Here is a 13,274-nt window from a genome sequence, read left to right as displayed (position 1 = left end):
CTTTATGTTGCTCTCAAATAAGCATAAAAATCATACTTAAATCTCCATCATGTCTCCTTCACATGAGAATCAACTATTAGACACCACTTATAACACACAATCAATTAGAACACCGTTAAGTTGTATTCTAGAGGCCTCTATAAGGACTATTGAACTAGGCATGGTTATATGGTCATAATTTTTATAATTTCATTAATATATGAACCATTACTGAAGAATATACATATGATATGAACCAAAGTGGATGAAGTTGATATATTGGTCATACATGAAACTTAGTTTTTGAGGTTGCAAGCCCATCCTCTGAGTTTGCTTCGACATGAATATCCACAAGACACTGAAAAATCAAAACGAGGAATCTCTTAACTATGACATTTATATTCCTACAAATAATATTTTATTGCTTGTCCTATGATGGCTATGGAGATAGAAAAATGCTAATAAAAAATATAAAATTATCATTAGAAACCTGGTCTAATGGATCTTGAAAGCCTACGTTCCCTCTATAATAGAGTATTGGATTTCAACATGCAAGTACTTTATAGGTGGTGGATAAAGGGGACCATGTCATACTTATACAATTAAGGTCGTATATGGATAATCTTTATGATGTGTCTAGATCGTAGATATAAAATTGCCTCTATCTTGAGTGAGATAAATTAGAAGAGAAAATTCATGGATCCTAAAAATTTTATTCTTTATTATTAGAGCCCTTAAATATGACTTGATTGGATTTGAGCTTCCAAGTTCCAAGAAAAAAATGGCCCAAAGTGTTCAAATTCATAACATTGATCACAACATTAGAGTAAATAAAAATCTGATTTATTCCAACATCATTCACATTTAAATTCACATATAATGGATGATTTTGATTCAAAATATTTAGGAAATGAATACAATACTGTGACTCTCTCAAAGATAGCATGCCTTTGTGAGTGATTGCTCAAAGAAGCATATCATATTAGTATTTCATTGGGGTATGACCTTAATCAATTTTTTAAACTTTTACAAAAGCATAACAACCTCGTAAGCATTAAGGAGAGTGAGCAACTTCTACAAATGAGATTGGATATTATAGCCCATTGAGAACCATTAGCAACTTGCCTTGTCTTTAAAATAAGCTTAAGATGGAAATAATGAATCATTCAATTGAATGACAACATTCTTGATTTTATTAATGGTTTTTTTGCCATCCAATGAGGGAGGATTTTCTTACTACATGATACATTTATTGGAATTTTTTAATCCAAAATAATGATATACCAGAATATGAAGAATATGTTATTCAATTAGCATCTGCTTATTACTGAAAGCTAAATAAAGGCGAGGAATGCATATTTTCTTACTCTTTTTTTTATCAACAAATGATATATATCATCTAAGATTTTGAATTCTAATTTTTCTACTTTTGATTGAGAAAAAAATATGTCATCATCTAATTATTCATCATGAGAAAACATAACATAAATAAAAGATAAAACATAACATAAAATATGCAACCTTTTTTTTTCAATAGGGTAGGAGAAGAATAAATCTATTAAAGTTGAAGAAATGATGGATTTATTTTTATCCTTAGAGCATACAATATTTCTAACCTTTACATCACGAATAAAAGGTTTTGCAGGCTCTGATTGAGCTGCATTGAGTGCTGGTGATGATTGCGAGTGTTACACATATAATAGGTAGAGGAATAGTGACTTTAGCCTTGATATTCTAGAAATAACTTTTGGATCTTCTTCTTAGTCTTATAATAAAAGAAGTTGTCATCCTCCACAAGAGTTAGAAGAAGAACAAGCTACGAAAAAAACACAATACTAAAAAAAATACATGGATTGTTCCCCCTGGAAGTCTTAAAGCATTGGATGGGGTAACTTTGGTTTTCTCTCATCATCGGGCCTATTTTGAACAAAACTTTAGAATGAAGCATTCATTAATAGCTTGTCCTATACAATGTCGGAAGATGTAGTATTAGGGGTGTCTTATTATGTAGGCCTTCACTTATTTTAGCTCGATCATGCCTCTCTTCATCAAAGGATTGAATATCCTTAAAATATTGTCACTATAAAAATTGAACTTTTTATCGTACTTTCCATCAAAAAATGTCTTTTATTTCTTCCTCTATAATGAGGCTATGCATGAATTTGAGTTGGTCTCCTCAGCTTAGCAAGAAGGGTGAGAGCTACATGCACCTCCATGTGTGGTGAAGGAATTCAAGAATAATGACTTTTAGAATCTAAGCGTCAATCTTCTCATTAGGGGTGTTGCTGCAAGGTATGCTATTCTGGAAGTTAGAGGCCTTGTTGACGAGATTCTCAAAGATTGTAATGGTGAAACCCTTAAGACATATAGAGATAAGGTCATTAATTTTCCTCAATAGAACCACTAAAATGTTGTAACTTATAAAGCTATGACTCACAACACATGCTCATATTTCATAGTATAGTAGACCCCTTAATGCTTAAATAACAAGTCCCTCAATGATTTTCTATTAAAGCTTTAAAAATCTCTTGAAAATATACAAAAATCCAAAAAAGATATCTTATTATTTTAAAAATAAATTATTTTTTTCCTTCAATAAAAATAAACAACTTTTATTATTTAAAAAATAAAATATGGTTTTTCAATAGAGACAAATACATTTTAGTAGATGTTTAACACATTTTAAAATAAAATACACAAATAATTACCTAATTATTTCAACAATATAATATTTATTTGTTATATTATTTATCAATAGTTATCATATTGTGACTTTTTCTTAATTATATGATAAATTTGGCATGTAATATTTTTTGCAACATTCACATAACACATAATTTTTATATATTTACATATCCAACAAGAACATTTTCATACTTATATACAAACAAAAAATTTTAATATCACATTAAAAATATAACTATTATTTATTTTTAAAAAAACGAAACAATTTTTTTCTTGCATGTATTTAATTCATCAAAGTAAAATAAATAAAAATAGAAATATTTAGCTTTGATTTGTAAATGTATAAAAATTTTGTTATGCATGTAAATTTCCAAATATTTTAACCAGCATACATGAGCTGCTCGCGCCGTGAATCCCAACTACCATCCATCAAAACCTCGGCGTCTCCGCGCCTCTCTCTCTCTCTCTTCAGGGCGCGGCGCGGTTTTCTGCGAACTGCTGAAACTCTAACCTCCATTTCCTTCTCGGCTCACCACTCTTCCTTTCTCATTTCCCTTCCATTCGATATGCCATCAATGGCGCTTCACTTCGCCACCTCCTCCTTCGCCGCCGCTGCGGCCGGCAACTCCATTTCCTTCTCTTCATCCCTTTCCTCCTCCCTACCCACCCTCCCCAGCCGCTGTCTACTCCGGCGCCGCCGCCCGACTCGCATCGCAACAGTACGCGCCAAGATCCGCGAGATTTTTATGCCGGCGCTCAGCTCCACCATGACCGAGGGCAAGATCATCTCCTGGATCAAGACCGAGGGCGATCGCCTCTCCAAGGGCGAGAGCGCGTCGAGTCGGACAAGGCCGACATGGAGGTCGAGACCTTTTATGACGGAATTCTAGCCTCCATCGTTGTACCTGAGGGCGAGATCGCCCCCGTCGGGGCTCCGATCGGTCTCCTTGCCGAGTCCGAGGAAGAGGTTGCCCTAGCCAAAGCCAAGGCGCAGTCTCCCTCGCAATCCCAGCAGGCTCCTGTTTCTGCTCCTCCCCCGTCTCCGGTTGCAGCCGCTCCCATCCCTTCTCCCTCTCCATCGCCGGTGTCAGCTGAGGGACCGAGGAAATTGGTAGCCACGCCCTACGCGAAGAAGCTCGCGAAGCAGCATAAGGTGGATATTGGCTCTGTGGTGGGTACTGGGCCCTATGGGAGGGTCACTCCTCAGGATGTGGAGCTGGCTGCCGGGATCCAGACTAAGAAGCCTTCTCCGACTCCTGCGGCAGCTCCGACTCCTGTGTCAAAAGGCGCCGCAGTTGCTCCGCTTGCTGAGAAAGCTGTTTTGCCTCCAATCCCGGGCTCAACAGTGGTATCCTTCACGACAATGCAGGCAGCAGTGTCGAAGAACATGTTGGAAAGTTTATTGGTTCCCACATTTCGGGTTGGATATCCAGTTATCACTAATGCACTTGATGCACTTTATGAAAAGGTATAATTTTGCTTTTAATCAGTAACTAATATTGCTACGCCCACCAAATAAATTCACATTTGGAAGCATAATTTTCTCATTTATTTGGTTAGCAACAAATGTGATCTTCTTATAATTTACTTGTGATATTTACCTTACATTTAGACACAAGAACAATAAATTATCGATTGAATTGTTTATTTATTTGGTGAGTGAAACTCATTTTTTAACTTCACAAGCAATTTTCTTGGCATAAAATGGAAAAAATCTGAATGTGGATAGCCTGAGCTATACTTAGCTGAAGTTTGTTCAGAATGCAATATACTCTTCCTTGAACTATAAGTGGTTTTCATCTAATTTTATTTGTAACACATATTCATTTTACAATACAATTCTAGAAATTTATTTTATCCAAAATAAAAAAACAATTTTGGTTTTGCAAAATAAAACAACTGGCCTGTAATTCATGAATAAATTGTTGTATACAGAGCTAAATTTAATCAGGGATATGTTGAATGAATTTTCTTCCCATAATCTGATTCTTTCGTACTTGGAGGCTAGAATTCCTGCAAGCTTCATGGAAACTTTTTTGCTTCTTTCCTTCTTGAGATGGATGGAAAGTTATAGACTTTGTTGGAAGATTTCTGAAACTAGGCGCTTTCTCAGGTTAAGTCAAAAGGGGTGACAATGACTGTTCTGTTGGCAAAGGCTGCAGCTATGGCACTTGCACAGCATCCAGTTGTTAATGCTAGCTGCAAAGATGGGAAGAGCTTCAGTTATAATAGCAACATCAATATTGCAGTGGCCGTGGCAATTGATGGTGGGCTTATAACTCCTGTTCTCCAAGATGCTGATAAAGTGAGTTATGATTTATTATTTGTTATCTATATATATATATATATATATATAAAGAGAGAGAGAGAGAGAGAGAGAGAGAGGTATTGAAATAGTCCTCCCATCTAAACTAACAAAAAATGATATTTTGGGTGTTAAAAATAGGAGTATATTTGAAATTGATATATATATTTTGATTTTTCAGTAAATCTATTACTAAGTTTTTTTTAATTCCATTATAAGGAGATTCATGAATTTTATTTTTTGTGATAAGATGTATAATTTGGAATTTATATGTTGATTTTATTATTTTTTTGAAAGAGTAAAATATATATTTTGGTTATTACAAGATATCTATATTTAGAATTGCTTCCTATGAACAAATTTATTGTGCGTGTGTGCGCACGTGTATGTAGGTGGGTGGGTGCGTGCGTACATGTGTGCTCTTGCGTCGGCGCTTGCGCCTTCGCCCTAACCGCATCTTATAGTTCTCATGGCTATCACTCGAACAATTTGATAAATATCAAAAAATATTGAACTCCAAAATTTCCTTCTGTTCTATTGTTCCTTTGTTAATTTTTACTTTAATTTTAACTGTGGGAGTATTTTAACACTTAATAAAAAATTTGGGGCCATTTTGACGCGCACACACACACTCTCTCTCTTTCTTTTTTTTTTTTTGGTGACATGTGACTCTCTTTATATCAACTTTACTGATTGAAATGGCTTACGATTGCTGCAGCTGGATATCTATCTTCTTTCTCAGAAATGGAAGGAACTTGTGAGCAAAGCTCGATCTAAACAGCTCCAGCCCAATGAGTACAATTCAGGTTTGTCCATGACAAAATATCAATACTTCTATTGTTCTATTCTCTTTAATTTGCCTTACTGCATACTGATTTGAGATTTGAAATAGGAACATTTACTCTATCGAATCTTGGGATGTTTGGAGTAGATAGATTTGATGCTATTCTCCCTCCTGGTCAGGTGAGGTTCTTAATACGTTAGCTTCACTATGTTGAGATATGCTGCTTGGTATCTAAATTACTATGTGATGTTCAGGGGGCTATTATGGCTGTTGGAGCATCCAAGCCAACAGTTGTGGCGGGTGCGGGTGGTTTCTTTTCTGTAAAGAATAAAATGCTGGTAAGTTGCATATTCCTCTCTTTTTTAAACCCAATACATCACTTTTATTTACCTTATAGCATAATCTTATATACTTTTAATTTGCTTTCAAAATTTGTAGTTGCTAGGTAGATTAAAGATAAACTTTTTAGTTGAATAGAATTACCAATAATGTGATTTTTGTTAAGTTTTTTTGTGCAGATATTACAAAAATATTTGTTTTTTTATGCTCAATTATTTTTCTCACACAACAAAGTGTTTACAGCGCAAGCGAGGTTCAAACTCAAGATCTTGGCAACAACTTCTAAGGCTTTTACCAATTGAACCATCTGACACCTGCAACTTATGCTCCTCATGTTGAATTAGAAGAAAGTCGAATAGTTTTTTGCATAAAAAAAGACAAAAAAAAAGAAAAAAAATTCGACTATTATACTAAATTCTTGAGGAAAAGTGAATAATAATTGATGGTGATTTAACTGAACATCTATATTCTTGTTTGAGTTATAAGAGGATTTTTTATGGCCACAAAGAAAGTAGGTGATAGAAAGGAGATCGGAGAAGTTATATGTTTTGTAGTTCTAATGATCTTATAATAGTCAGTACATGCTTTAAAATCACGAGATGAGTTACTTTAACAAATGTAGTTAAATTACAATATACTCCTCTATTATTGAGAAAAGGACAATCTTATTGCAAAGAACTATTAGGTGGTTTGTGGGACAGCTTGAACACACATCTTAAAGTGTAAGATGTTGAGCATCATATAAAGCATAATAAAAGTAAAACAATATTTTCTTTTTGCAAAAATTTGTGGAACTTAAAAGTTAGTTTGTAGTTGATCTTCTTATATACATTGTTATCAATGGCAGATTGGAAATTTAACGTCGAATCAAACTTCATGTGAGAATTTAAATGGCTTATTATGTTAAGAAGATGTTTAAATAAGTTGTAGCAGAAGCTTGAAAAAGGTTGTAAGTAAAGAGATTTGCAATTGTGAGGATATATAAAAGATTTTCAAAGAAAAAAAAAATCTGTTTTCCATGAAGAATAAAAAAACACTACTGAGGTATACAATAATTATAATGAAGCTAAGAGTTTCATGTCAATTATAGCAAAAGCAAACTTTCTCTTAGAATTTCCCTATTACGAAAGGAAAAATAAAAGAGATTTATAAGATAACTAAGACAAAGGAGAAGATATATAGAGAATTTGATCAAATTATATGTATGAAGAGCTAGTAAATATGTCTTAGTTAAAGATGGAGATAACAAGAAATAATTAGGAATTATTAAATCCAAAACTTTAAACAGAAAGTTTACTTTGGAGCATAATAAAAAAAATTTAGGGGGAAGATCTAAATCATGTTAGCTTTGAAGATGATGCATAAAAGTAATATTATTTATTAAGATGATAAACATATTGATATTTGGAGAGGTATACAACAATTTAGAGTAGTTTAGTTAACATCTTTCTTATTAATTCCATAAGGTTAAGATAGGCAAAGTGATTGGGAATGAATCATTTTCGCTTATGCATTTTGGAATATAAATTCAAAATTCTAACAGTTATAGCGAAATATGAAGTCTTGTTGTCAAACTGATTTTGTTCCTAGAAGGTTTGGTTCCTGTGCTTAGGCAATTAATTTAAAAAATATTGAGAGCTAAGCATATTTATGTTTTCGTTATTCTTGTATGGTCATATGATTGAGTATCATAATAAATGATACAGTGGGCATTAAGAAAAGCTATGTATAAAGGGTGGATAAAGAGGTTAATAATACAAATGGATTGGGCTGGTATTAAAGCAAGAGTTTAAAGATAATTGGCGGGGTTTATAAGGTCAAAGGGTCAGTGATAGGGTGGTTATTATTAAGATAATTATCGATACGAAAACTATGATTCTAGTAAGTATTTATGCACTTAAGTTGGATTATAACATAATTTGTAAAAATAAAATTTTGGAAGAAATGGCTGAATTGCTACAACATATACTTGTTGAAGAAATGAGGTTCACTGGAGTTGATTTAAATGGATGTGGGCTCTAGTGGCATGTACTATGAGAGGATTTGTGGTTGTTATAATATAAGAGATAGGTATACAATAAGATAAGTTATACTTAATTTTGTTTTAACCTATGTTCTTGTATAAAGAACACAGGGTTTAACAAATGGGAAAAATGCTTATTTATTTTCAAAGGTGGAATCATCAAATCCTCTTAAAAAAAAATTCCTAGATGAAAGATAAATCTTCCTGTAAAATTGCAAGGTAATCCTAGGAGAAAGTTTGTGATATTAATTGAGGTTTGTGGAACTTAAAAAAAAAAAAAAAAACTTGATTGAATTTTGTCCAGAAGATCCTAGAAACTATTTGACAATGAGTAATAGTATAGGGCATAACACAGTGGCACTTTGACAAGAATAACTGATATAAGGACCACTTGTAAGAGTAGCAGAAACCGCTCCAACCTAGAACTTCCTACTGCTAGCTCTCTATCCTTCCCCAAATAGGTTCTGTTTTAGCAAACCACAATAACTTTGTCTAATTCCACCGTTCCATGCCCTCTCTGATTTGGACCCGAAGTCCCCATAACCTTTGAGTGGAAATGGCGTTGGACTATTCTGATTTATTGCCTGGTTATTGGCTTAGCTGGAGTATCTAACAGCTACCAGAAGTTCGGAAAAAACCAAAAAGCTCTGGTTGATTGAGTGCTCATTAGAGAACAAAATAACTAAGGAAATTAAAGAAAAGACAGCATAGAACTAGATTCATGGGAACTTCTTGTGCTTAAAATGATAGTGGGATGGTTTACTCGATCGACTGAATATTGCTGTAACCCTCTGCTTCCTATCTTCTTCTCTAAGTAGTAATTAATGAGAACAGTTGTGCTGGACTTCCAGCCTCCTGCAGGTAGTTTCTACGGACAGGACAATAATTAGTAGTTTATTTCTGATTTTGAGAGAAAAAAGAGAAAAAAGAAGAAGACAACAGAGAACCTGTTGTGTAAGGGTTCCTTGAAGTAATTTGGTTACCCGAAAGGCCTGTTGATACATGGGAATCTCTATAATATTTCAGCCCATTCAAAAGCCGTTTTTTTTCTCCTCGTTATTCTTCTTTTCAATTGGATAGGCACCACATCCCTTTGTTTTTGGTCTAACTGTGCACCACCAGTTGGCCTTCAACTTACAGGAATGCTGCAGCCACCTGCTTAAACCACCATTTGATGGAGGTAGTGGTCTCAATTGGATGCAGAAGGGGGGTGTCGGAGGTGTCTTGGATTAATTGTGGTGGACTCCATTGAGATCCCCTTCCTACCTTATCTCTCCAAAAATGAGGAATCATCTCTTCAATTTAGGAGAACTTAGAAACTAAAAGAATGTGGTACAAAATAGACTGTCAACTTAACCACATAATACAGAGTATTAATTATGGATATATGTTCAAAAGAAATTATAGCCCTCAATGAAAATTGAGAAATTTTTAATCTTTTACGACATTTTGCTAAGAGGAAAATATAAATTCTTTAGTTGATCTGTATTTAATGTAGGATGAGATGATTAATTCTAGTAAAAGGACGATTCAGTAGTTTTAAAAGAGTTTATTAGTGAGTTGTACATTGATAAGAAGACTTGATGGTAGAGTGGGAAGTACAAAGAGTTATTAAAAGAAAAAAAATGCTCTTTTATATGCTATTTAGGCTTATTATAAAAAAGGTAGAAGCCTTCAAAGACGATAATGAGTAAAAAAAGCTCAGTACTAATAAAGGAGAGGAGATATATATTATAGCTAAAACCATAGATTGGAGATCTAGAGATTATACCAATTCAATTGCATGGAAAGTAAAGATATTAATATTTTGGTTAAATATGGAGACATTATTAAAAGATGGAAATTTTACTATGAGAAACTAGTAAATGACATATTTAAGAAAACATATATTTTGGAGAAACATAACAAAGAACATACTGAAGCATATTATAGATTGATTAAAAAAGTTCAAGTGGAATTAGCTCTCAAAGCTGCAAAAATGTAAAATTTTATGTTCTAACGAGAGATCTATTGAGATTTAGAGGGTTATGCTGGATATTGTTGTGATTTGACTAATAGTATTTTTAATAGAATCTGAAGATATTAAATGGTTGGAGAAGAAATATTTTGTTACTAATATTTATGGATAAAGATGTTGTTCAAGATTGTGCTAACTGGAATTGTTCTTATGATTCATACACTTAAGCTATGGGAGTGGGTAATAGAAACTTTACTTGAAAAAATTACATCAAATTCATGGGAGCACACACTTAAAAGTGATCGAGGGAGGGGGTGAGGAATTTTCCATTGTACGAAGTTAAAAACCGATATTGGCTCTTCGAGAACTATTTTGATTCTATGCAAGTAAGATCTAATATAAAAGCTCTGTAAGTTTTGTGTTAAGATAATTAATGGAAAATTTTAACAAATTAACAAAACGATCTTCATATGATTTTTATTGATAGTAAAAAAAGATCTTCATCTAATTTTTATTGAAGTAAGAATTGATATAATGGAGTATGATGGGAATTAATTTGGTATGCTTTTAGGTGGAAATGCATGTTAATCTTGTGCATCAAAGTTATATATAATAGGCATTATTTAGGTTTGGAACTACTTGTGGAGTGACTAACATTTTCAATAACCATAAGTTTTCTTCAAGATTCAACATTGAGTGTGTATCATTTAGAAGATGCTTGTATATATTAGGGATGGTTGGGGGCTCGTATGATAGTCTCTGGCCATTCCTTTCAAAACATATATATAGATATATAAAAAAATATGATGGGATGCTCTGCTATAGTTTCGCCTCATGGTGAACTCAGGCGTCTGCTCGGTTGATTCTTGTTTCGTCGCGCTCGAAGAAGAAGGGGTTCGCTCCTCGACTTCATCTGTTTCGCCCTTAGTCGTCTTCGTTGTGCTCATCTGCCGCTGCGGTTTTCTCCTTCGTCGTCCTCATCGCCTATGCTCTTTGAGGGACGATTTCCAGCAACTTCCACTAATTCGCCTGTTCCCTTCCGTCGTCTGTGCTCGAACCAGAACAGCTTTCCTCTGCCCCAATCCTTGCCGCCTTGTGTTGGATTCTTCATTCCCTCCCTGCTGCGGTGTGTCGCGCTTTTGCCTACGTGTATGTCTGCTCTCATCGGACCGTCCCTGCTTTGATGGGTGTGCTCCCTCCTTCGGCTGTACCTGACAAAGCCTCATTCGCCCACATGCTGAGTAACCATGTGGTGGAGTCGACTATTGTCTTCCCGTCAAGTTATAAGGAATGTCGTGATGATACATGTGAATCTCATTTTGTTAAGAAGACAAGTAAGAAGGGTGGGAAAACAGCTCTCTTTTTCTCTAATTTAGAAATTTCAACCTTGGCTGAGAAATTCAAGTTTGCTCTAATCATAAAATTTCAGTTGGGGCACCCCTCTATGGAAGTCATTAGAAAGAGTTTTGAAGATCTCAAACTAGTAGAAAAGTGAAAAGTGAGACTTCTTGATGGGACGCATGTTTTTATTCAGTTAACCTTAACTTAAGACTATGCTCGGATTCTCTCTAAGAATATCTTAACATTGCAGAAAAGTCAATGAAGTTGCTCAAGTGGCCTTCTTATTTTGACTCAAATCATGAACCTCTCACTGTACCAGTATGGTTTAACTTACCTGGTTTGATGCTGCATCTTTTTAATCATCATGTTCTCTACTGTATTGGGGTCATACTTGAGAATCCTACGAAACTAGATCTACCAACTTCAATCTAACCAGACCTTATGTTTTTAGAATACTTGTGTAAAGAGATATCACTTTACTTGATATTATAGAAGTCTGGTTGGGCACAATACATAATAGATATTGGAAACAAATTTTCACAGAACATAGATCTTTTTATTGTACCCATTGTAAGATATTTGGACATACCCTTCACAAATGTCACAGGCTCTACCCTAACTTGAAACCTAAAGCTCAATTGCATAAGGATGAGCCTAACCTCACTGCTTTGGACACATCTACTCCTGTGGAGGAAATTTCCACAACACAGGAGTTGGTGCTTGACTTTATGCCCCTAGGGGGACTACCTCTTCACATGTGGAGGAGCCTTTGAGGCCTGCTCCTACTGTCCTTGAGGGGGATTGTTCACTTATTATACCTCTTGTGGAACCTCAGTTGGTAGTGGATGAGGAGTCATTGCCCCATTTTCCAGCTGCCCCATTTTCAAGCTCAAAATTCTATCCTAGGTGAGCTTTCTACTACAACCTTACCATCTGATCAGATTGAACTAGTTTTTAATGTTAATTAGGCACAAGGGAATCCTGTTGTGCAATAGCCTACACCTGCCAGAAAATTTTTGGATCAATACACAGATCAGTTGACCAGTCTTCGGATGATGATTGGGAGGTTTATACATCTAGGAAGAAGAAGAATAAAGGCCTACCAGAACTTAGGAACTTAATGGATGATATCTTGGTTGCTTCGGGTAATGATAGAAAACTTAACTATTTATTAGCAAGCTCTCTTCCTAGAACTAGAGGTAAGAAGTAAGGGTACATTGGATCGCACTCATGCTCCTATTATCTGTGTAAATGTTTTTCACGGGTCCTTTCTTGGTAGATCAATTACTCCACAGCTTTTTTTCGTTCTCCCTTTCTTCCAGTCCTTGGTGTAACAAGTTTATCTTCCATCTGTTTTGGTTCTGTGTCGTCGTCTTTTAGCCAGCCTGCACATGCATTTGGGGGATGACCCTACTGAAACGGATTGTGAATTTTGCGTAGGAAGAAGACCCCCTATTAGGGTTTGAAGATCTCAACAACTACTTTCTACATATGTTTAACATTTATAGCTCTCACCGATCCAACTACTGCTTCCAAACGGCTTGTGAATTTTGTTCTGTCTGGAGATTTTAGCGTAGAGATTATAGTATTATGCTTTTGGGTATACATGTACTTTTTTTGAATTTTTGGTGTGTGTTGTATACCGGGTGTTTTGGGTTCTTACTTAGGCTCACTCATCCAACCTTTTTTGCACCACTCCTAGTATATTAGCCCTTGGGCTTCTAAATAAATAAATATATACATACATATATATATACATATATATATATATATATATATATATATATATATACATACATACATACATACATAAAGATTGTCCAGCGGCTATTACATGAACCTCTCGACCAACCTCCTCAGC

The 13,274-nt window shown here is 34.8% G+C and overlaps 1 protein-coding gene across 1 annotated transcript in view; it reads left to right on the top strand.

Annotated features, from left to right (window-relative positions):
- The first annotated feature begins 3,065 nt into the window (after positions 1-3,065).
- LOC110028242 (dihydrolipoyllysine-residue acetyltransferase component 4 of pyruvate dehydrogenase complex, chloroplastic) overlaps positions 3,066-13,274 on the top strand; it is a 29,878-nt gene continuing 19,669 nt past the window's right edge. Inside the window, 6 exon segments of the mRNA XM_020730005.1 lie at positions 3,066-3,495; positions 3,498-4,132; positions 4,778-4,969; positions 5,688-5,775; positions 5,862-5,932; positions 6,008-6,091. Coding sequence (XP_020585664.1) covers positions 3,231-3,495; positions 3,498-4,132; positions 4,778-4,969; positions 5,688-5,775; positions 5,862-5,932; positions 6,008-6,091 — 1,335 coding nt within the window. The 5' untranslated portion in view covers positions 3,066-3,230.

This window comes from Phalaenopsis equestris, unplaced genomic scaffold (assembly GCF_001263595.1).
Source record: "Phalaenopsis equestris unplaced genomic scaffold, ASM126359v1 Scaffold000506, whole genome shotgun sequence".
Classification (NCBI taxonomy): domain Eukaryota; kingdom Viridiplantae; phylum Streptophyta; class Magnoliopsida; order Asparagales; family Orchidaceae; genus Phalaenopsis; species Phalaenopsis equestris.
The sequence above is the reverse complement of the archived record's forward strand: the minus strand, read 5'-3'. Positions and strand labels throughout refer to the sequence as shown.